Source organism: Lemur catta, chromosome 2 (assembly GCF_020740605.2).
Source record: "Lemur catta isolate mLemCat1 chromosome 2, mLemCat1.pri, whole genome shotgun sequence".
Lineage (NCBI taxonomy): Eukaryota > Metazoa > Chordata > Mammalia > Primates > Lemuridae > Lemur > Lemur catta.
The window spans coordinates 3,469,115-3,491,169 of record NC_059129.1 but is presented as its reverse complement, the minus strand read 5'-3'; the positions used below and the strand labels follow the sequence as shown (position 1 = coordinate 3,491,169).

Here is a 22,055-nt window from a genome sequence, read left to right as displayed (position 1 = left end):
AGGCCTCAGCCCCCAGGGTCAGTGGGGTCACCAAGCCACATCCCTGCTGACTCCCAAAAAGGAAGCTGCTCAGCCCCCACCACGGCCTGTAGGCCTTGACTAGACAAGAGAAGGGGCACACAGAGCTCTCCTAGGAACCAGTGAAACCCACTTCCAGGGTTCCTGCCACCGAGCTGCAGAGAGGAGCCCCCACCCCACGTAGGGGGACACTGGAAACCTCCACCATCTGGGAAATGAGGAGCTGTGGCAACTTCTCTGAGTGAATGGAAAATTGGTCGGTCCCAGAAACTACCGAAGTGTCACCAACAGAGGGATGGGTACACCAACCGTACCACCTGACGTGCTTCAGCCATCAAAAGGAGGCACTGCCACATGCTGCAAAGTGGAGGAACCTCGAAAGCACGATGCTCAGTGAGAGAAGCCAGACACAAAAGGTCACCCGTTGTGTGATTCCTATGAAATGTCCAGAAGCAGCAAATCCACAGAGACGGCACAGATTTGTGACTGCTGGGGCTGGGGGAGGGGGAACGGGGGTGGCTGTCTAATGGACATTGGGTTTCTTTTGGGGGTCACGAAAATGCTCTGGAATTAGCAGTGATGGCTGCACAACTCTGTGAGAATACTAAAAACCACTGAACTGTACACTTCAAATGGGTGAACTGTATGGTGTGAATTATATCTCAATAAAGCTGCTATTCAAAAATCTGTTTCTTCCTCCTCCTCCTCCTCCTCCCAGGAAGCAAACAGAAGCCAGAGCAGCACCAGCTGCCACCACCAGGGCGTTGTCCTGCTGGAATGTCGGGCTGCCAGGCAGGGAGCACGATTTCAAAGGGCCGAGAAAAGGTTCTGTGACATGTGAGCACATCTGGTGACACACGAAAAGATCTGGAGAGAAGGAAGGTTGATGGTGGAAGGTCGGGAAAGCGGGGGCGGGTGAGGCCAGAGAGAGCTGATTTGGTAGAGCAAAGGTACTTTCACGTCACCGAAGAGCAACAGTCTCTCAAAAACTCTCAAAAAAACTAGGAAAGGTCCCCGCAGGCAACAGGCCCCATCACACACACAGAACTGGGTGAAGGATTCGGGGACTCGGTTAGACACGCAGAGCGCGGGGCCCTCCCCACGCCCAGAGGACAGCACTGCCCAGACAACTGCAGGGACAAACGGCTCCTGGCAGCCACGGGAGCCGGGATCCAGGGCAGGCTGCTCAAACCCCAGCAACCCCGGCTTCCTCCCTGAGGAAAACTCTGCCACCCTTCCCCTGCCACCAATTGAAAAGGTTTTCCTCTACGGCCATACCACCCTGAACGCGCCCGATCTCGGAAGCTAAGCAGGGTCGGGACTGGCTAGTACTTGGATGAAAAAAAAAAAAAAGAAAAGGTTTTTATTATGGTCATTGTTTTATTGTTGTTGTTTTATCTAAAATATAACATTGCTTAAATGCGCATGAGGAAAGCTCGGGAAATACACCTTCTTTATACAGGTCTTACAATGACAAAACCCAGCCGAGTCAACACGAGAACATGTGGTACGGACGACGCTCCAGGGGAACTGAGTCTCAGCTCACAATCGCAGCTCGGGTCTCTGAGAGGGGAGGAGAGGCCCCTGTGTGCAGGTGGAGTCTCCTTCTCCTGCCACCAAGGGCCCCCAAGGCATGCTTCTCCCTCAGGACCCAGAATGCTCCCGCTGACAGAAGCGTCCTCAGTGACACAGAACCTCCTCCCTCACCTAGAACCTCTCTGCCTCTGTTCTTCCCTCCAGGTGCCAAATAAATCAGAGTGGGGGAAGGTCCTGTCTGCAAAGGCAAACCCCAACACAGCCTGGCACTTGGGTGGCGGGCAGCATTCACCTGCAGATGTTTTTAGACAAACATTAACATAAAAGTGCTCACCTAAGCACACCTTGGCCCCTCCATCACACAGCACAGACCCCCAGGGGGCCTCGGACCCTCCCACACACCCCAGCAGGGGCAAGATGCAGCCCGTCTGAGCAGCACATACACTGGGGAGGTATGTATTCACCTCCCCATGTGACACTTTCTGCAAGACCCACTACACAGGCATTTATTAAACACCTCCTGGGCACCAGGTCCCAGGTGCGGGGAAACAAAGGCCTCTCATTTTTAGCTCCTCCACCCAAGACTACAAAAAGGTCTGTGGTCATAGGACTAAACTCAATAAGATAAAGGAGGTGAAAATGCTCTGAAAGTCACACACCAACTTAAAAGGTTTAGGCCTGGGGCATATTCCTTGGGCCCGTGTGAGTCACAGGTGTGATCACCGCAGGCCCCCACAACTCTCAGTGCCCTAGTCCCTGAGTGATTTCAGCGACCTCCTCAAACACCGGGACAGGGCAGCCAGGGCATCTCTCTGCATGTTGAACATGGTCTTCTAATAATAGCTCAGCTCTGGAGTCCTCGCACCTCCTTCGAACTTGGCTTGGGACCGGCCAGCTATCTGGCAGGGCAAGGGACTGCACTTGTGTGGGCCTCAGCCTCCTCATCTGCAACAGGAAAACAGGGCCAGCCTTACAGTGTCGTGCAGCCCCGGCAGGCCGGGCACGCAGAGCCCCGGCAGAGCCTGCTGTTACCACTGTAACCACCCACCACAGAGCCCAGGGTCTCACATCTGGAAGATAGCTGTTGTGGAACCAGGTCCCCATATCCCAAAGCCCCCACACTTTCCACTCCACCAAGCCCTAAACTCCTAGACCCACGCACCCCATGGCATAGTTCCTGCTCTTCCTCACCCCCCCAGGAAGAACACAGTGTGGGCATCCCCAAGAGCAACTGGCAGGGCACACCCAAGCAGGAAGGCCCAGTGGTCCTGTCCCCCTGCCCTCTCAGCCCACAGGGGAAGTACAGGCAGGAGAACCCTTCACCAGGCCTGGCCACGCTGCACCAAATGCCACATCGGATGGAGGCTTCCAGAGAGGGGGAAAATATCTGCGGAGAGCGGCTACGGCAACTGACTTGCCGCTCTTGGTCATCAGGCCCCTCAGCAGGAGGGCCGTGGAGGCAAAGTGGACAGGACCAGGGCTGGGAGTCAGTGGACCTGCCTGGCCTAAATCTGGCTCTGCCATGAACTCACCATGTGACCTTGACTGAGTCCCCACACACACACACACTTTGGTGTCTTCACCTATAACTGGGAGTATCTGATAAGATCAATCCTCCCCAAGCTGTAGGAACTCACCACAGAACTTGTGCCATTACTTAAGTCTATAATCGTACTTAATATTTTCATTAAAATCGACTCTTACTTAAAGAAATATAAACAAAGAAACTTTATATCACTACTAGATTGAGAAAGTATCATTTGACTTAAACAAAGTTAGCTTAAAAAATACAACTGAGGACTTGAAGATAAAAGTACATGTAGAGGTATACCATATTCATGGATTCAGAGTCAGCATTGTAAAGATGGCAATTCTCTCCTCAAATTGATCTATACAGTCAACATAATTCCTATTAAAATCCTAGTAGATGGTTTTATAGAAATTTACAAGCTAACTGTAAAATTTATATACAAATGCAAATAATTTAGCACACCCAAAACAATTTTGAAAAAGAACAAAATTGGAGAACTTAAACTATCTGATTTCATAACTTACTATCAAACTACAACAAAAAGCCAGTGTGGTGCTGGTGTAAGGATAGACCAGGGTTTCTCAATCTAGGTATTGCAGGGATTCTAGACCCAATAATTCTTTGTTGGGGAGGGGGCTGTCCTGTGGTCTCTACCCAACACATGCGAGTTATACAAATATATACACCCAGTTGTGACAATCAAAAATGTCTCCACACATGGCCAAATGTCCCCTGGGGGACAAAAATTACCCCAGTTCAGAACCACTGGGATAGACATAAATCAACAGAACAGAATGGAGAATCCCAAAATAAACCTTCACACTTATGGTCAACTGATTTTTGACAAAAATGCAAAGGCAATTTGATGGGATTAGGATAGTCTTTGTAGCAAATGACGCTCAAATAACTGAATTCCATTTGAAAAAATTACCTTAGATCATTACCATACATGAAATAAATGAACTCAAAATGGATCACAGATCTAAATATGAGAGCCAAAACTATAAACCTTCTAGGGGAAAAAAATAAGGAGGAAGTCTTTATGAGCTTGAGTTAGGCAAAGATTTCTTAATCATAACTCCAAAAACATTATCCATTTTAAAAAGCAATAAATTAGACTTCATCAAAATGAAAAACCTCTGCTCTTCAAAAGAGACACCATTAAGAAAAATGGCCAGGCGCGGTGGCTCATGCCTGTAATCCTAACCCTCTGGGAGGCCGAAGCAGGTGGATTGCTCGAGGTCAGGAGTTTGAGACCAGCCTGAGCAAGACCCCGTCTCTACTAGAAATAGAAATAAATTATCTGGACAACTAAAAGTATATATAGAAAAAATTAGCCGGGCATGGTGGCACATGCCTGTAGTCCCAGTTACTCGGGTGGCTGAGGCAGCAGGATTGCTTAAGCCCAGGAGTTTGAGGTTGCTGTGAGCTAGGCTGACGCCACGGCACTCACTCTAGCCCGGGCAACAAAGTGAGACTCTGTCTCAAAAAAAAAAAAAAAAGAGAGAAAGAAAATTAAGGCCAGGCATGGTAGCTCATGCCTGTAATCCTAGCACCCTGGGAGGCTGAGGCAGGAGGATCGCTTGAGGTCAGGAGTTCGAGACCAGCCTGAGCAAGAGCGAGACTCCATCTCTACTAAAAATAGAAAGAAATTATCTGGACAACTAAAAATATATATAGAAAAAATTAGCCGGGCATGGTGGCACATGCCTATAGTCCCAGCTACTTGGGAGGCTGAGGCAGGAGGATCGCTTGAGCCCAGGAGTTTGAGGTTGCTGTGAGCTAGGCTGATGCCACGACACTCTAGCCTGGATAACAGAGTGAGACTCTGTTTCAAAAAAAAAGAAAGAAAATTAAAAGACAAGCCAAACTAGGAGAAAATATTTGCAAATCACGTGGCTGATAAAGGAATTATATCCAGAATAAAGAACTCTTCCAACTCCCTAAGATAATCCAATTTATAAAAACTGAAAAAAAAAGACTTAAACAGACATTTCACAGCCAAAAGATATACAATAAGCACCTAAAAAAATGCTTAACATCATCAGTCATTAGGGAAATGCAAATCACAACCATAGTGAGATATCACTTCACACTATCTTGGTTATAATCAAAAGGTGGACAAATGTTGCCAAGGATATGGAGATATTGGACTCCTGATACACTGTTGGTGGCAATTACTGTAAAATCATGCAGCAACTTGGGAAACAGTTTGGAAGTTACTCAAAAGGTTAAACATACAGTTACCATATGATCTAGCAAGTCCTCTCTTAGGTATATAGCCAAAAGAAATGAAAATACATATCCACACAAAAAACTTATACAGGAATGCTCATAGTAGCATTATTCATAATTAGCCAAAAAGTGGAAACCCAAATGTTCGTTAGTAGAAAGATAATCAAAATACACTATAACCATGTAAGAGAAATACAGATACATGCTATAACATGGATGAACTTTCAAAACATCATGCTAAGTGAAAGACACCAGACACAAAAATAGCCTACGTGTTGTATGATTCCACTTACATGAAATGTCCAGAAAAGGAAATTTCTACTTTATTTTTTATTTTTATTTATTTATTTTTAGAGATGGGGTCTTGCTCTGTTACCCAGGCTGAGGTACAATGATGGGATAATAACTCACTGTAGCCTTGAACTCCTAGGCTCAAGTGATCCTCCCGCCTCAGCCTCCCAAATAGCTGGGACTATGGGCATGTGCAACCACGCCCAGGCACAGCTAATTTTTCTTATTTTTGTAAAGGGGTCTCACTACGTTGCCCAGGCTGGCCTTGAACTCCTGGGCTCAAGTGACCCTCCTGTCTCAGCCTCCCAAATCGCTGGGATTACAAGCATGAGCCACTGCACCTGGCCAGAAAAGGAAAATTTTAAAGACAGAAAGTGGATTGGTGATGGGCTGGGAGTGGAGGAAGGGGCAGCAACTGTCTGCAAACAAGCACAAGGAAACTTTTGGAAGAGAAAACTCTAAAATGGATTATGAAGATTGTACAACTCTATAAATTAAAAATCATCAAATCACATTTACAATGGATGAGTTGTATGGTACGTGAATTATACCTCAATAAAGCTGTTAAAAGTAAAATAGATACCGTGAAAACAAAGCCAGCATCATTAAATTCAAGCTGAGCACTGTTGCAGTACATGCTGAAGAAAATTGGACAGTTAGAAAAGTGTTCAAAAAAATACTAGCACCCAATGATTCTTTCTCCTTGACATAATCAACAAAATCGAGAAACCTGAAAAGAAAACTTTTTCATAAAGTCAGTGAATGGTCCATGGGGGCACTCCCTAAAATGCCCTTAAACGTTCCTGCAGTCCCCAGCCCACGCTTGGGGAAACACACTAAAGTACTGCTAAGGCCCCTCCTGCCTCGGACTGATGCTCCCTGACCTTGTGGAGTTCTCCTGAGGATTCTGGGAAGCCGGAGGAGCACAGAGGCACAGGACCAGGATCCTGAGGCCCCCATGCAAGGCTAGAGACCGGGAGAGATGAACAAAGAAAGGCACAAGTATCCTCGAGATCAACCAGAAGGTTGAGGAACAGAAAAAGAAAAAAGACTAGCTGCAGAGGACAGCCTTTGGACAGGAGAGCACTGCTGTCGCTGGCAGCATGACTCCAGTGGCCAATGTGTTTCATCACCTGTGGTGCCAGCACCAACCAATTAATAGTGGCTGACCATGGTTTTCTGTGACAGAAGCTCAGTGGGAAGCAGTGTTGTGAGTGATTAGCAACATCTGCCACTGTGGAATCCAAAAATGGACTATATTTGTTATTTTGTCCAAATGCCCAAGTGAAGGGACATCGAGTGTCCTCAGGTCCCGTACCACGTTAAACTTTTTGATAACTCTGTCATGCCACTGCTAACTGTTATTAGGGTCTGAGCTAGACCCTAATGGAGGGTCTCAGAGCACTGTACAAAGTATCTGCTCATTTTACAGATGAGGAAATGTGATCCGGGGAGGTTAAGCAACTTGATCAAGGTCACTCAGCCAAAGACAGGCTGGAAGAACACCAGAGATGGGAGAGGACAACAGCACACAACTGCTACATTCAATCTGGGAGTATCAGCCCTCAGAGCCTCCAGGGTCTACCCAGGCTGCCCTGCTACTGTGCCTGGGATACAAGCAGGCATGGAAATCGCCGGACTGGTAGGCAACAGTGCCTTCTGACCAGCTCTGACTCCATCCCTTTCTGACTGCCCCGAAACTGTGCTAAGTCCTCTCCTCCCTCTTTCATTCCAGCAGCCCCGGGCCCCACACCTTCTTTCACCTTACAAAATCAGGGCAGAGTAGTTTTTCAAACTTCAGTGGACATGAGACTCACCTGGGGAATGGGTTTAAAAAGGAAGTTTCTAGGCCCCAGCAGCTCTGAGGCAAGGCCTGGGATGTCTAACAAGCCACCCCACTTGTGGGAACAGGTGGTCCTGGACCACACTCAGAGATCTGGCCTGTGGGTATCCAAAGACACGTGGGAGAGGAGACCCGGATCAAAGGAAAAGCCAGGATCTGAGAACCCCATCTGCACATCCCCACAATGTCCAAACTCTCCCTCCTCCTCCTTCTCCCCTCTCCACCACAATTGACCCCACAAGAAGGAGACTGAGAACGTGGAGCTAAAAGTTCCCAGACAGGCCAGCTCAAGAAGAGAGGCAGCAGAACGGATGGGAACAAGGCTTTTCGGGGAGCCCCACACCTGGTCCTGGTGCCAGCTGTGCTTCCATCCAGCAAGTCACTTCCCCCCTGGTGGCTCCAGTCCCTCAGTCATATAACAGAGGCCAGAGAATCCAGTAGATCCTCTCCAACCATTCTCCTGTTCTCCAGCTTGGCTCCAGGCCCTGTTCTCCCAGCAAGGACCCCAGTCCCTCCCATCAAGTATAATCATCTTCTTAGGCCCAGCCCCACTCCCCCCACCCACACACCGAGAGAGTTAAGCCTCTGTCCAGACGGGATGTTAAGTGTCCGGTCTCCACACCAAGCCACCAAAGAAAGCAGAAAGCAGCCTTGGCGTTGAGGTCAATACTTGTGAGAATGAACGCTTTCTAAGCACAAGCGAAGCACCAGGACTAAGCACCTCGCCGTCCCAAGAGTTTCAAACCAGCAGTCTCCCCAGGGTCCAGAGGAGGGAGCCGAGGCACACGGGGGCCAAGTGACTGGCCCAAGGTCACCCAGCCAGGAAGTGGTAGCGCCGAGCACGGCTCAGGCCAGTCGGCCCAGGGTCCCCAGCCACGCCTCCCGCTCGGGCCGAGGGGCAGCGCGGAGCTTCCGGAAAGGAACGTGGCAGGGAGGGGACCGAGCAGGGCGCCCCCGCCCCCAACGCCCCAACCCCCGCTGCCGAGGGCCCCGAGCGGGCGCGCCCCCGTCCCGCCCCCGCGCCCGCCGCCCGGGCCCGCGTTCCAGCCGGCGCCTCGCCGTCAGCGCCTGAGGGGCCGGGGTCGGGCGCTCACCAGACTTCGGGGGGTAGCGGTAGGCCGAGTTCGCCTGGATGTCGATGTCCTCCACCCCCGCGATGCGGCGGCTCAAGATAGAGCCCATGGTGCGCGGCGCTTCCGGGCCGGGGGCGGCGGCAGCGGTGCCCTCACGAGGACATGCCCCGGACCACACGGACGCTGGCCCACCGCCGGGGTGGCGCCTCGGCTCTGAGCCCCCACCCCCGGCTCGGCCCCGGCCGGACGCCGCGGCGGCCCTCCGCCCCCCAGGCGCGGGGCTCGCCGGGAAATGGAGTCCCCTGGCCGCCGAGGGCGCCAGGTGCGGCGCGGGGAGCCCGCCGCGAAACTACATTTCCCAGGATGCTCCCCGCCCAGGCCCTGACGCGGGGACTCCGCTCCGGGAGGGACCAAATGAACCTAAATCCGGGGGGGAAGGAACCACCAGCCGTACCGCAAATTGTCCTTCCCTCCGCGTTCCAAGCGCAGCACTAACATCTTAACTCGTTAGTCTCTTCCTAATCTGTCCATATATAGGCAGTTCTAGGGCTCCAACGCCTTCCGCCTACCCCGGCTCTGAAATATCTCCCTGAGCCACTCTGCCCCCCCCCCACTTCCCAGGGTTTGCCCCCTGCCCAGACCAGCAAAGGGCACGCACTCACCTGCCGCCCCGAAAGGGCGGGGTGGAACCCAGGCTCACCTGGAGCGGTGAGCACCTGCTTTAGCCTTTGCCAGCACTCAAGGCCTCTCTCCGGCGCCACGTGCAGAGCAATTGCATTGAAGACATAACTTTACAAATTGCTATGGAAGGCAGTAGACCTCTCCCCATTTACACACAGGGAAACTGAGGCACAAAGGAGGGAGGGCTGCATACAATGTGCTGAAGACAAGTTTGCAAGAATTAAGGTCAGGATTAAAACCTCGCAGTCTCCAAAGTATTTCCTGGCTCTTGACTCACACACAACTCTGTAAGCAGGGACCAAGCAGAGGTCGGTTTTTACCTACGTTGCAGTTGAGGAACTGGGATTCCGAGAAGAGTGATTTCTCAAGTCAAGCCTGCTGTACCAAGAAAGCGGCTAGGGAGGGCAGCGGCAGGCTAAGAGCCTCTGATGGCAAATTCAACACAGTCCACGTTAAAATATATTCTACACCCTTTCAGGGGCCATAATCCAGGATCCAACCTTCCTATTGGGAAGCCAAATGAATAAGGGAGATTATGAGGAGGGTCCACGTCTTGGAGGAGCCTGATTAAATCTCCCTGCCCCCAACCAAAATCCACGTTTACTGAGCACTCCCTTGTCATCACGCTGAGGACTTTTCACATATTCTCTCATTTAATTCTCTTATATAGGTTCTATTTTCTCTCCCATCTTAAAGAAGAAGGAAGTGAGGCTCAGAAGTGAAGTATCTCACGCAGATTGCATAGCAGGTAAGTGGTACAGCTGGAATCTGAACTAGGCCACTGCTCTTACCTGGCACTTTCTGGTTTCCCCAGAGACACGCTCCAATGTGCCAGATTTCAAGTCTCTTGCCCCTGGAAGGATGGGCCTGAGGGCGTTCCTACCGAGTGTGCTCTCTCTTCCCTTACATTTCTTTGCATTGAGTCACATAACACAGGTACATGTACATACATACACCAATACCGCATTCAATTTACTGCCTTCACTGTTTGTGGAGAGGGAGGGAGATCCAGAGGTTCCTGTGGTTCCCATGGAAAAACAGCACTAAGAGCACATCCTCCTTTTGGAGCCTGGACCAGGGCAGTTGTTTTCACCTGCTGGATATTTGATTAAATTACTCTTCCTAAAAGAGCTTTGGACTCGAGGTATCCTCAAAGCCCCTCCAGCAATATTTTTCTGTTTATACACACCCAGCTAGAGGACAGGCCCTCCCTGATTTGGTCCAAGTTCCACTAACAACATCTGGGGTGATTCATTTATTTGTTCAGCAAATATTTATCACACAGCTACTATGTGACAGGTGATAAATATTTGCAGGTGATGAACCAGGCACAAGAATCAAATGGTGGAACAAGCTAGACACCAGGTCTGCAGGATAGTGAGGAAACAGACCCTAAAAAGGTTAACAAGTATATAATTTCAAAGTGTAGTGGGTGCTCTGGGGGACTGGATTGAGGTGCTATGAAATAATAAATACTATTGACAGGAGTCAGGGAAGGCTTCTTTGAGGAGGTGACAGTTAAGGCAGGAATTGAAATATAACTAATAACCAACCAGAGAAAGTGTGAAGGGGCAGGCTGCTCTAGCTTCTACACAGGGGTGAGTACATGAGCAAAAACCCTGAGGCAGGAGAGAACCGAGTATGGTCCAGGAGCTCAAAGGCCAGTGGGCTAGAATCAAGGGAGGAGGAGAGTATAGAATCAGAGGTCAGGAGCAAGGTGGGGGACAGATCTGGAGGCTCCTCAGTCAATAGTGGATTCTTTGAAACATAAAGACAGACCCTGGGGACAGCTCACGGCTTCCTGGTCTGAGTCTCACAAGTCTAGACTTCCTCTCAAGCCTCCTGAGGGGACAGGATCCTGGCCAATTTTTCTGTTCCCCGGTGAGTGTTTCATAAACACATCAGTGGAAGGCTGGGAATGAGGAGGAGGAGGCCAGGGCATGCCACTGACTGCCCATGTGAACTCTGGCAAAGCCCTCAACCTCTCTGGCCCTCAAGGAAGATAAGGGTGCTGCGGGGAAATGCCTTCTTCTCCCCCCCATTTACTGTCAGGTCCGATCCCATCCTGCAAGAAATCCAAAGTCCACTCTCCAGCCAGGCTGATCTTGGCTGAAAACAAAGTTGTTTTTTTTTCCTTCCCTGTTGGCCCAGGGAAAACAAGCCGGTTGAGGGGGGTGAGGCATGGAGACCAGCAGGGTGACCTTGGCCCCTGCCAGTCCCATCTGCCCCACCCCTACCAGCCTACTGGCCTGGTAGAGTTCCTTCAAGGCAGGTATCTGGGCAAGCCTGGGCAGGTATCTGAGTGGTACCAGGAAGAGCGTGGGAGAAGGAGTAAAGGCATGTCCTGCCTCCCTGAAAAAGAAAAACCCTCAGTGGGCCCTGCCAGGACAGTGCCCACCGTCCCTTACCAGAAACACACCCTGCTGGCCCACCAGGTGCCTGTTCTCCACAGGTTCTGAACATCAGAGGATTCCAACCTCAGTTCCTTTATCTGTAAAATGAGGCTTGGGCTCCCCAGAGTGGCCCAAATGGGGGCAAAGGGGTCAGAGTGCTGGAACTGGTGTGCTGAGTTCCAGGCACTTCACAAGCATTAGCCCCCACAGCAGCGCTGGGAGAATTTAGAGCTCTGCTAGAGTAATTTGCTCAACACCAGTCAGTAAACCGTAGAGTTAAGACTGACAGCCAGGTCTGTCTGACCCCAGAATCTCCCCACCTTCTACCATGCTGTGTTGCAGTTCCAGTGATAATAATTATAACAGTCATCATATTCCAAGCTGCCTTTATTGAGTGCCTAGCCTGCGCTGAGCGCTTTACCCATGTTAATTCATAAGTATGATGCTTTGCAAAGGTAATGGGTGATTCTCACCAAGAGCAAAGATCTCTTGGCACCATCAGGGTTTGCAAAGAAAAAAGCCCCTGAGTGAGGCAGGAAAGAGGCTTAAACAGTATTTCCCGTGGTCAGGTGGCTTCTACCAGGGCTAAGGCACCTGACACTCAGTGATCTCTCCCTGCCCATGGGCCAAGCTCCCAGCTGTAGCCCTCAGAAGTGGATTCCACTGCTCCGTGACTCCCTTCCCTCCTCAACCCTCTGAGCTATCATGGTGTCATCGCCTTCCCACTCTTACCCTCCCAAACCCAGGATGTTTCAGCCCTGTCCACTAGTCACCCCATTACCCTCCTCCTGCCACCCCATGAGAAAGTCCCTGGCAGGGCTGAAAGGCCCACCCAGGTAGCCCGACCTTGGGGCTGGTGCCTCCTTTCAATCCAATTCCGCAAGGAGGGGCACCATTCCCTGGAGCCAGACACACCCAGAACGTCGCATAATCCAGATTGGATTTCATCACCATCTGGTCCCCACACTACCACAGCCACAGTGACCCTAACTTGAACGAGGGATCAGATCTATTAAAACACTACGATGGCCCTTAACCCATCCCCAGGTCTGTGCCTGCTTCCTTAGGGCATTTTCCGTATTTGCAGTGCTACATCTGTCCTCGGGATTCCCGACATCCGCTGCCCCCGCGATGGCACAGCCACCCACCCCGGTTTTGCTCTCCTGCAGTCCCGGGCCAGGTCAGGGCCGGGCACAGAGTAAGGGCCCAACAAATAGTGGCTCAACGAATGGATCTAGGGCCAGGAAGTGCAAGGAACCGGGCCAAAGTCACTCAGAGCGGGAGCAACCGCGCTGGCCACCCGGAAAGCCAAGAGCCAGCCTGGGCCCCACCAGCCAGCCCGCGACGTCAACCGGAAGCCACATGTGCGGGGCTGTAAACACTGCCCGCAACGCCCCGCCCCCGCCCGCCACGTGACGCGCCCCCGCCTGCCCCGACCCAGCGCCCGCCCCCGCCGCCGCCTCATTGGGCGGCCAGCTTTGTTTACCTTATATGGCCAGGTCCTAACACCCTGAGACTACCCATTGGTCGAGGCGCGGCCTCACTCAGCTGACGTCACCCGGGACAAAACGATGCAAATAAACCGGGGCACTCTGGGAATGGGAGTTCGGGGCTGCTCCGGAACTGGCTCCGCCGGGTCCTAGCGCCCGCTTCTGATGGCCGAGATTCCCGGCAAAGAGCACGAGATTTGGCGTGGGCAAGTGGGAGTACTGCCGCGAGCAGGACCCCGCGGCACCCCGAGGACGCCGGCCTGTCCCGGGCGCCATCGTTTCCCCAGACTGTGTGCGGGCCTACTGTGTGGCAGGACGGGAGCCAGGCTTTGGGGAGGGCCCGCGCCTCGGGTGGGCGATGCGCGACTTAACTGGGGAAACCGGGAAGGCTGCCTGGAGGCGGTGACTTCGAGCGGAGCTTTGAAGGGCAGACACGCAGTCCCTGAACTAGTACTTATGTGTTGGCGCCCACTGTGCGCCAGGCCTGCGGGGCCTCGCAGCCCCGGGCTCCTGCCCTGCGGGAGCGCCTGCTTGGCACACTGCGACGCCAAGCACCGAGGGGTTCGGGTCCCCGGCCTCGGCCAGGCCCCGCGGCCCGGGGTCCGTGCCCACGCGTGGCCCGCGGCGCTGGCCTCCGGCCCGGCCCACAGGTGCGGGCGCCGTCCACGCCCCGCCGGCCGGCGCAGCGCGGCGGGGGCGCGGGACTACATGTCCCGGCATGCCGCGGCGGCCGCGAGCGAGGCGAGGCGCGGTGAGTCAGAGCCGCACGGTAAATATTTGTATTAGCCGGAGCCGGCTCGCTAATGGTGGACGCGTGAGGCGGCGGCCGAGCGGCGAGGGCGGCCGGAGGGCAGCGCGCGGCGCCATGTCCGTGAACATGGACGAGCTCAAGCACCAGGTCATGATCAACCAGTTCGTGCTGACGGCGGGCTGCGCGGCCGACCAGGCGAAGCAGCTGCTGCAGGCGGCCCACTGGCAGTTCGAGGTGCGCGGCCGGGGCTGGGCCGAGCGTCCGCGCGGGCCGCGGGCGGGGTGGGCACGGGCGGCCGTGCGCCCTCGGGGCCGGCCGCGGACGCGACCGGCTCTCCCGACGGCCCCGGCGGTGTCGGGACCCGGGGCTCGCGGCGGGCGGGCCGGGGCGGCGGGGCGCGGAAATGCCGCGCGCCCCCGCGGGGCCCCGAGCCAGCGGCTGTCGAGACGGGTCCCCCCTTTTGTCCCGGTAACGGCCGAGGCTGGGTGGCGCCGCGGACGGACAGCCGGCGGGCGGCCGGGAGGAGGACGCCCCAGGCCTCGGCCGGGGTGGGCCGAGGATGGGCCGCCCGCGCGTGGGGTCCGGGGGTCGGTGCGCCCGGGGGGCGGCGGGCGCGTCCGCGGACATGTGCGTTTGTATTTACGTACGCACTACGGCGTCAGCGGGGCACACGGGGCTGGGTACGTGTGGGCATGTGGGCGCGTGTGTGAACGCGCAGTCTGCCCGCTGCGTTAGGTTTCGCTCAGCGTGTGCACATGTGGCGGTTTTGCGGATGGTGCGGGTGCCCGGTACAGTGGGGTGGGGTGGGGCGCGTGTGTACACGCAGCACGGGGCGGGTAGGGGGCGTGTTGGGGCCCTACGCTACGGCGCGGGGATGTGCGCGTGTGTACCCCGCGCCAGAGGCGCGCCTGGGGAGCCCACGTGTGTGTCCGGCTGCCCTCGGGGCTGGCAGGGGAGTCTGTGCTGGGGAGGGGTACACGGTTGACTAGCTTTCGGGCTGGCAGGGCAGGAGGTAGGGCTGTTTCAGTCTGGCACCCACTCCCCCAGGCCTACCGCGACCCACAGGGCTGTAGTGCCCATGGTGTGTGCTGCCAAGGGGCACCCTGGCCCTTCGGTAATTCATAGACCCGAGAAATAACCCCGTGGTAGTATCTGGGGATGGGGCCAGACTCTCAGGTGTGAGGTGTAGGGTCACACCATCAGCCAGTGTGGTGGTACCTGTGCCCACCTGGGGCCCAGGATTCTGGTTTCCCGATGGGGAGCCATCCCAGGGAAGGCGTTTGGGCCTGCAGGAGGACCGCAAGGCAGAGGGCTCTGGGGCTCAGCCCGCTAGGTATGGGATGGGGATCAGAATGTCCCAAGCTTGGGACAGACTGAGCAGGCAGTGACCCTTCCACCCAGAGAAACCCATCCTTTTCTCCTTGCCCACCACTTTCCTAGCAGAGATCTCAGTAGCACTGACCCTGGGCAGTCTTCATCCCAGGAGATAGAGGCTGCTCTGTCTTTCTGGCCTCAGTTTCCTCTTCTGTACCTGGGGGGCAGAAGTGGGAGTCAGCCTCCAATGGCCAGCTCAGGGCCCCCTCCCCCCAGGCAGCCCCACCCGGAGCTCCCAGCTCCCCACCTAACAGCCCTGTTTGTCTCAAGGGCTGGATGTGGCAAAACTTGCAAAACCACATTCATGGCAGTTTGCTTGAGTCCCACATCTGCATACGGGTTCCCTGCCTACCTAGGGCAGGGCAGGCAGGTGTCCAGTGGGAAGTGGGCCCTGCCTGCAGAACTCAGCCCAGCCCTCGGAGCCTGGCACCCAGCTGGCACCCAGGCTGCGTCCCTCAGGCAGTGCAGGTGAATTGAAAATGCAGCTTTGGGCTGGGCGGGCGTGGTGGCTCATACCTGTAATCCCAGCACTTTGGGAGGCTGAGGCAGGAAGATTCCTTTGCCTGAGCCCAGAAGTTCGAGGCTGCATTGAGGTATAATTGAGCCACTGCACTCCAGCTTGGACAACAGACTCTGTCTCTTAAAAAAAAAAAAAACAACCAAAAACACAGTTTTGAAAATTGAAATGTCTGGGGGACAACTAGTCTGGGGGGCTCTGGTGGCCTCCACAGGCAGGAGCCCTGTGCCCTCGGCTCATGCAAGGTGACTCTACCTCAGGCCTCTGCATGGGAGTGGAGGGGGGTTCATCACCAAATCCCATCCCCCTCTGTGCTCTCCTGCCGGCTGCCCTGTTTCTGGGTCACATTCTCTGTGATTCAGGTGCTAATGGGGGCAGAAGGCTGCAGGGGGAGGGGCCTCCGTCTAGCGGGGCAGATGTTTCTCAATGGAGAACTCACACGGGGGCCTTTAGAGGGGAGGGTCTGGTGTGTGGCCTGGGGCTCCTGGGTTGGGGTTTGCAGAGTAAGCCTGGGCTGTGGGGAGCAGCCCCTGCTGCCAGAGGATCTTGGGGTCAGGGAGGCGCTTAGACACCAAAACCCATGCCTGAGCACCCACACCCGTTTGGGGACACCCAGGTGGGGTGTCTCCATCAGGAAATTCCCAGGATAATTTATTTCAATTTACTGAAAAAATAATAAATAAAACTGCTGAGGGCAAGCCCTGGGAGCCTGATGGGGGTTTCTGAGTGTGTTGGGGCAGGGGAGGGGCCATAAGTTGCTAACACAGCCAGGCCTGGGACTTGGCAAGGCCCCCAAGGACCCCTCACACACTTGCTGGGCTCCTTCACCCAGCACTTTGGCAAGAGCAGCCTCATTTCCCTCTGACACCCCCTCTGCAGGGGCCAAGCCAGGACACACTAAATGCCGGCACCTCCCCCCAGGGCCTGGGGAACCAGCTGAGCTGACACACATGCCAGCGCCTGGGCTGGTCTGAGGCCTGGAGTCACAGTCTGGGGTCTTAACCCCATCTTTGCCTTTTACTGACCAAGTGACCCAGAGCAAATCACTCTGTCCCTCGGTTTCCCTGTGTGTAAAATAGGTGATGCCAATCCCTGCTCTGAGGTTAATGATGACAGTACGTGCCCCCAGCTGATGGAGCCCTGTTTGATGTGGGCACCTTGCTCAGTGTGGCATGTGGCAGTGGTGCAGCCAGTGGCCAGGGAGCTGGGCAGGATCAGTTGCATGCGGGGTGGTGGGCTCAGTCCAGGGGCTGCCCTCCTGCTCCACCACTTAGAGAACATTCCACGGGAGGCTCAGGTTGGTCAGTGAGTGAGTGGAAACCCAGACGCTCCTACTTAATTCTAGGCTCTCCTGGCTGGGATGTGGTGATTTTAGGAGGTCACTGTTGCAAGGGAGGGGAAGCCGGAAGCCACCTAGTCCAGTGTCTGTGTTACAGATGGGGAAACTGAGGCCCAGACAGGCCACTTGGTTAGTCCAAGGCAGAGCTGGGTGGAGAAGTAGGTCTCCACCCTCCAGGCTCGACTCCTTCCTTAGGCTCCCCCTGGTTCACAGTTGAGGAAACCGAGGGTCGGAGAAGAGTCAGGACTTGCCATTTATTGAGGTGGCAACAGAGCCAGGCTAGACTCTGCCGAATCAAAGGTTTGGGTCCAGCTGGGCTACTTAGGAGCCACTGTCTTTCCCATGGGACAGGGTGAGGGCACTCCCTCCCCTCCCCCATCATGGTGACAATGCCAGGTATGCACAAGGGGTGGGCTCTGCAAGCTGTGGGCACCTGGCTGGCAGGTGGCAAGCAGTGAGTGTCATGAGGGTCTCCACCATCCGTCTGAACTGCCTGAGTGCCCTGGCACCTCCCTGGGCAGTGGAGGGTTGGGTGGTGACAGGCACACCGCAGTCTCAGCCCCCGCAACTCACCCTCCCGCCCGGTGGTCAGGTGGTCAGGCCAGGGTTGCACCAAGCCCAGAGGAGCCTGGGAACAGGAGCAGCGCAGGGCTGGCCAGGTCCTGGAGGGTAAGTGTGGGCCTTTCTCCCTGCAGACTGCCCTCAGCGCCTTCTTCCAGGAGACCAACATCCCCTACAACCACCACCACCACCAGATGGTAAGTGTCCTCTGGAACCCCAAGGGGTGGCTCACGGGGCCCCAGTTCTGGGCCGGGAGGGAGGAGGCTGAGGCAGTTCACGCAGCACAGCAGCCCTGGTGCAGGTGGAGGCGGGCTCTGGTACACATGGGCCAGACCTGCTTGGAGATGGGCCATCAGGTATCCGGACTCAGTGGGCACCCTGGATTCAGCCCCCCTGCGACCTGGGGAGCGCTGGCAAAGCGTCATGGCCCCAGAGCCAGTGTGGACAGAGGCCTGCGCCAGAGTGTGGATCTGTACCCCGCCCCCCGCCCACGGAGGCTGGGTCAGCTCATCTCCCTGCCTTTGCTCTGGAGCCCCTGGGAGGTGGCCTGGCCGGCTGGTGGGCCAGGATGCTGCTCCAGTGGTATCTGGGGAAGGGACACAGTCTTCCCAGTAAGGGGCTGACCATGTGTCTCCTCTCCGGAGGCGGTGGGGGACTTCAGGGGGTTGTTGTAGAAAGGGGTGCTCACTCCCTCTCTCCATTCTTCCCCCACAGATGTGCACTCCTGCCAACACCCCTGCCACGCCCCCCAACTTCCCTGACGCCCTCACCATGTTCTCCCGTCTCAAGGCCTCCGAGAGCTTCCACGGTGGCGGCAGTGGCAGCCCGATGGCCGCAACAGCCACCTCGCCCCCACCGCACTTCCCCCATGCCGCCACCGGCAGCTTCGCGGCACCCAGCTGGCCTAGTGCGGCCTCGCCCCCGGGGGGCCCACAGCACCACCAGCCACAGCCACCCCTGTGGACTCCGGCACCCCCTTCCCCGGCTTCAGACTGGCCACCGCTGGCCCCCCAACAGGCTGCCTCAGAACCGAGGCCCCACCCTGCCATGGAGGCAGAGAGATAAGGGAGGCCCCTCCCCCCTCCCGGAGGCTAGGACCCCGTGGGGCGGGGGAGAGGATGTCTCCGCGGGCCCCCTTCACCCCTTCTCTGTCTGCACCCCTGTTCCCCAGAGCCCTGGAGGGGAGACCGGACTCTAGCCAGGCAGGGACATGGCTTGTGCCAGCATGCACAGCTGCACGCACGCGAGTTCGCAGCACCCAGCGCGCTTGGATTTGGTTCAGAGTGGTTTGGGTGCCTGGTGGACAGAACTTCAGAGACCAAACAGCCTTCCCTCGAGGACTCACCCGCCCCGCCCCAGCCCAGGGGGTGCTGCGGAGAATCAGCCGGCGGCGAGACGCTGCTGGCTCCTGACTCGGAGCTCCGTGGGGGCCGGCAGGCCCAGATCCCCACCCTCGAGGGCGCAGAGCCTTCTCCGCATGTGTGCGTGTAGCTGTGTCTGTATATTTATACGTCTGTCGCTCTTCAGAACGCAACCTAGCGCATGGGGCAGCTGGACTTTGCATGTTAGAGTGAGCCCCAAGCCCTCACCCGCCGCCCCGCCCAGGGCCCTGCCTCGCCCCGCCCCCTCGTCAGCCGGCGTTGCTGCCCCTGCAGAGAAAAGGATCATGGGAAACTCCAGGACCCTTCCCACCCACCCCAGCGCCTGCCTGCTGGGGCTGCCTGCATGCCTCCCCCAGAGCCCGGGGGCACCGATTTCCATTTCCTTTCCCCTTTTAACAAGAGAAGAGAGAGTTCCAAACCACGCCAGGCTCTGTGGTCTTGCCTGTACCCTAGGCTTTGCTGCTGGCAGGCCCGGTCTCCCAGCTGCACACTGGTGCCTGTTGTGCTCTTTCAGACCACAACGTGTTCTGGAATCTTCTGCCTACCCAAGGCTTTTCCCATGAAGTTAGTTTCCGGCCTGTGTTGCCAGATCCTAGCCTCTGTCCACCTACCCCTACCCCCACCGAGCTGGACAGGTGTGACCCCCCAGGTGGGAGAGAAGGGCCCACCAGTGCCTTCTGTCTTCCCAGTTTCTTGGTCATGGCTCCAGGGACTGGCTGCAGGCTGGACCTCTGCGCCTGCCTCCGGCACACATGGCTGGGTAGGCCGGGGCCTCCAGGGCCAGGCGGCAGGTTGGATGCAGAGCCAGTGGGGCTGAAGAGGGCAAGGGCAGGGCAGCGTCCGGCCTGGCAACCTGGGGAGTGGATAGCGGGTCCCAGGCGCCACTGGGCCTGCTGGGGCGACCTTGAGAGAAGGCACCCTCAGCCTCGCGCCCTTCTGAGGGGCCTGGGCTTATGCAAGCCCCATGGGGTTCAGCTCGCAGCCGCTCACAGGCACAACTCACTTCCCAGTCCAGGGTGGCGCTTACCTGGCACCCGGCGCTGCCCATCCACTGTTCCTGCCCCCACCCAGGACCACGTCTCCTCCCCCCGCCGTGCCAGCCTCTGCCCGGCTGGAACCTGCATGGGCTCTGCTGACAGAGCCCCCCTGGGACGGCTGTTCCCTAGTTGGGTGTCACTGGACTGGCTACCAGGACCCCTGCTTGAGCTGCTGCTTGTGTCCACCTTGAAACCCATGTTTTGGACATCCCACCCCGGCCGGCCCCCTGCACCGCCTGGGCTGCCAATGCGGCAGAGGACAGACGGAGAGAGCAGGCAGAAGGGGGGTGGGGCAGCTCCAGCTTCCTGAGCATTTGCAGCTTCTCTGTCCTTTGGGGTGGAAGAAATTCTCAGGAAACTGCCACACCTGCCTTCCACTGGTAGGAGAAATGCTTTGCAGACAGGTGTTTTGGGGTGATCTGCTATGTGGGGTGAGTGTGCCAGGCCTCTCCCAGCAGGCAGATTGCAGAGGGGGCTGTACTTGTTGACTATGCAAGACAGTGCGTGGTCTAGAATTCTGCACCGTGGGCGGCTCTGGAGTGCCAGTTTGTAAAACACCCAATGGGCCCTCAGGGTGGCCTGTGGTGGACCACGCCCTCGCTCTTCAAAGTGTGGGTCCTAGGGCACCAGAATCACCTGGGAGCTTTTTAGACACGCAGGACCTCAGGCTCCAGCCCAGACCCCCTGAGTCAGAATCTAACAGGAGGCCCTGCTGCCAAATAGACATTAAAGTTTAGGAAATGTCCTACACATCTTTACTGAATGCCAGAGGTTAGGCTGTGCCACCAAGCCTGTTTCTGTGTGCTGGGCCTGGAGGTCTCGTGCCACGCTAAGGGGGAAGGGACTGGGGTTCCTGTAGGTCCGGCTTTTTGAACGTGGGCACTGTTGACATTTGGGGCCGGATCATCGTCCCTGCAGTGGGTACTGTCTTTCGTGTGTAGGGTTTTGGCAACATCCATGAACCCTACCCTGCCTACTTGACCCAGTAAGTAGCACCCCCCAGCTGTAACAATCAAAAATGTCTGCTGAGGCCGGGTGAGGTGGCTCACGCCTGTAATCCCAGGATTGCTTAAGGCGGAAGTTTCAGACCAGCCGAAGCAATATAGCAAGACCCCGTCTCTACAGAAATGTAAAAAGTAGCCTGACATGGTGGCATGTGCCTGTAGTCCCAGCTACTCGGGAGGCTGAGGCAGGAGGATCGCTTGAGCAAGGAGTTCATCGTGCAGCAAGTTATAATGGCACCGCTGCACTCCAGCATGGGCGACACAGTGAAACCATGTCTTAAATAAATGCATTGGTAATGGGGACATTGCTAATGTCCCGCAGAGGCACAGTGGCCCCTGTGGAGCACCCCTGCCCCAGTCCTGTGCCTCCCATACCTGGCTGCACAGCACAGCCTCCTGGGAATGAAAACAGCAAACCACAGGTCCCAGGGCCTCGACACATCGGAGTCTCTGGGGAGGCCCTGATGTGTGACTGTGAATGCTGCTCCGGAAGAGCGTGGTGGTCCATCTATGACCACGGTGACACCCACTCAGTGGTACACTTTAGAAAGGTGGACTTTACGGTGTATCAATTATACCTCAAAGCTGCAATTTAAAATAAAAGAGCTCCCAGGTGATGCTGACATAGCAACCCAGCATGTGTCCCTGTGGTGACTGGCAGCCTCCACACTCACGGTCCCCAGACTTTTGGAGCAGCCTCCCCTGAGGTAGCAGTTCTCCAGGAGGGTCACAGAATCTGATTTTTTCTTTCTCTTTTTTTTTTTTTTTTTTAACGACAGAGCCTCAATCTCTTGCCTGGGCTAGAGTGCCATGGCGTCAGCCTAGCTCACAGCAACCTCAAACTCCTGGGCTCAAGCAATCCTCCTGCCTCAGCCTCCCGGGTAGCTGGGACTACAGGCATGCGCCACCATGCCCAGCTATTTTTTTCTATTTTTAGTTGTTTGGCTAATTTCTTTCTATTTTTGGTAGAGACAGGGTCTCGCTCTTGCTCAGGCTGGT

At 55.8% G+C, this 22,055-nt stretch overlaps 2 protein-coding genes across 3 annotated transcripts in view; one reads left to right on the top strand and one right to left on the bottom strand.

The window, feature by feature from the left end:
- The window catches only part of MGRN1 (mahogunin ring finger 1), a 45,096-nt gene extending 36,320 nt beyond the window's left edge, over positions 1-8,776 (bottom strand). For both annotated transcript variants that reach the window (XM_045542481.1, XM_045542482.1), the window contains exon 1: positions 8,549-8,776. In XM_045542481.1, coding sequence (XP_045398437.1) covers positions 8,549-8,636 — 88 coding nt within the window. In that variant the 5' untranslated portion in view covers positions 8,637-8,776. The remainder of the gene's footprint in view (positions 1-8,548) is intronic.
- A 5,030-nt stretch (positions 8,777-13,806) lies between these two features.
- On the top strand, positions 13,807-19,436 carry UBALD1 (UBA like domain containing 1). Its single transcript, XM_045542479.1, has 3 exons — positions 13,807-14,076; positions 17,768-17,830; positions 18,348-19,436. The coding sequence occupies exons 1-3, from the start codon at positions 13,810-13,812 to the stop codon at positions 18,696-18,698; spliced, it is 681 nt and encodes a 226-aa protein (XP_045398435.1). The 5' UTR covers positions 13,807-13,809; the 3' UTR covers positions 18,699-19,436.
- The last annotated feature ends 2,619 nt before the right edge of the window (positions 19,437-22,055 follow it).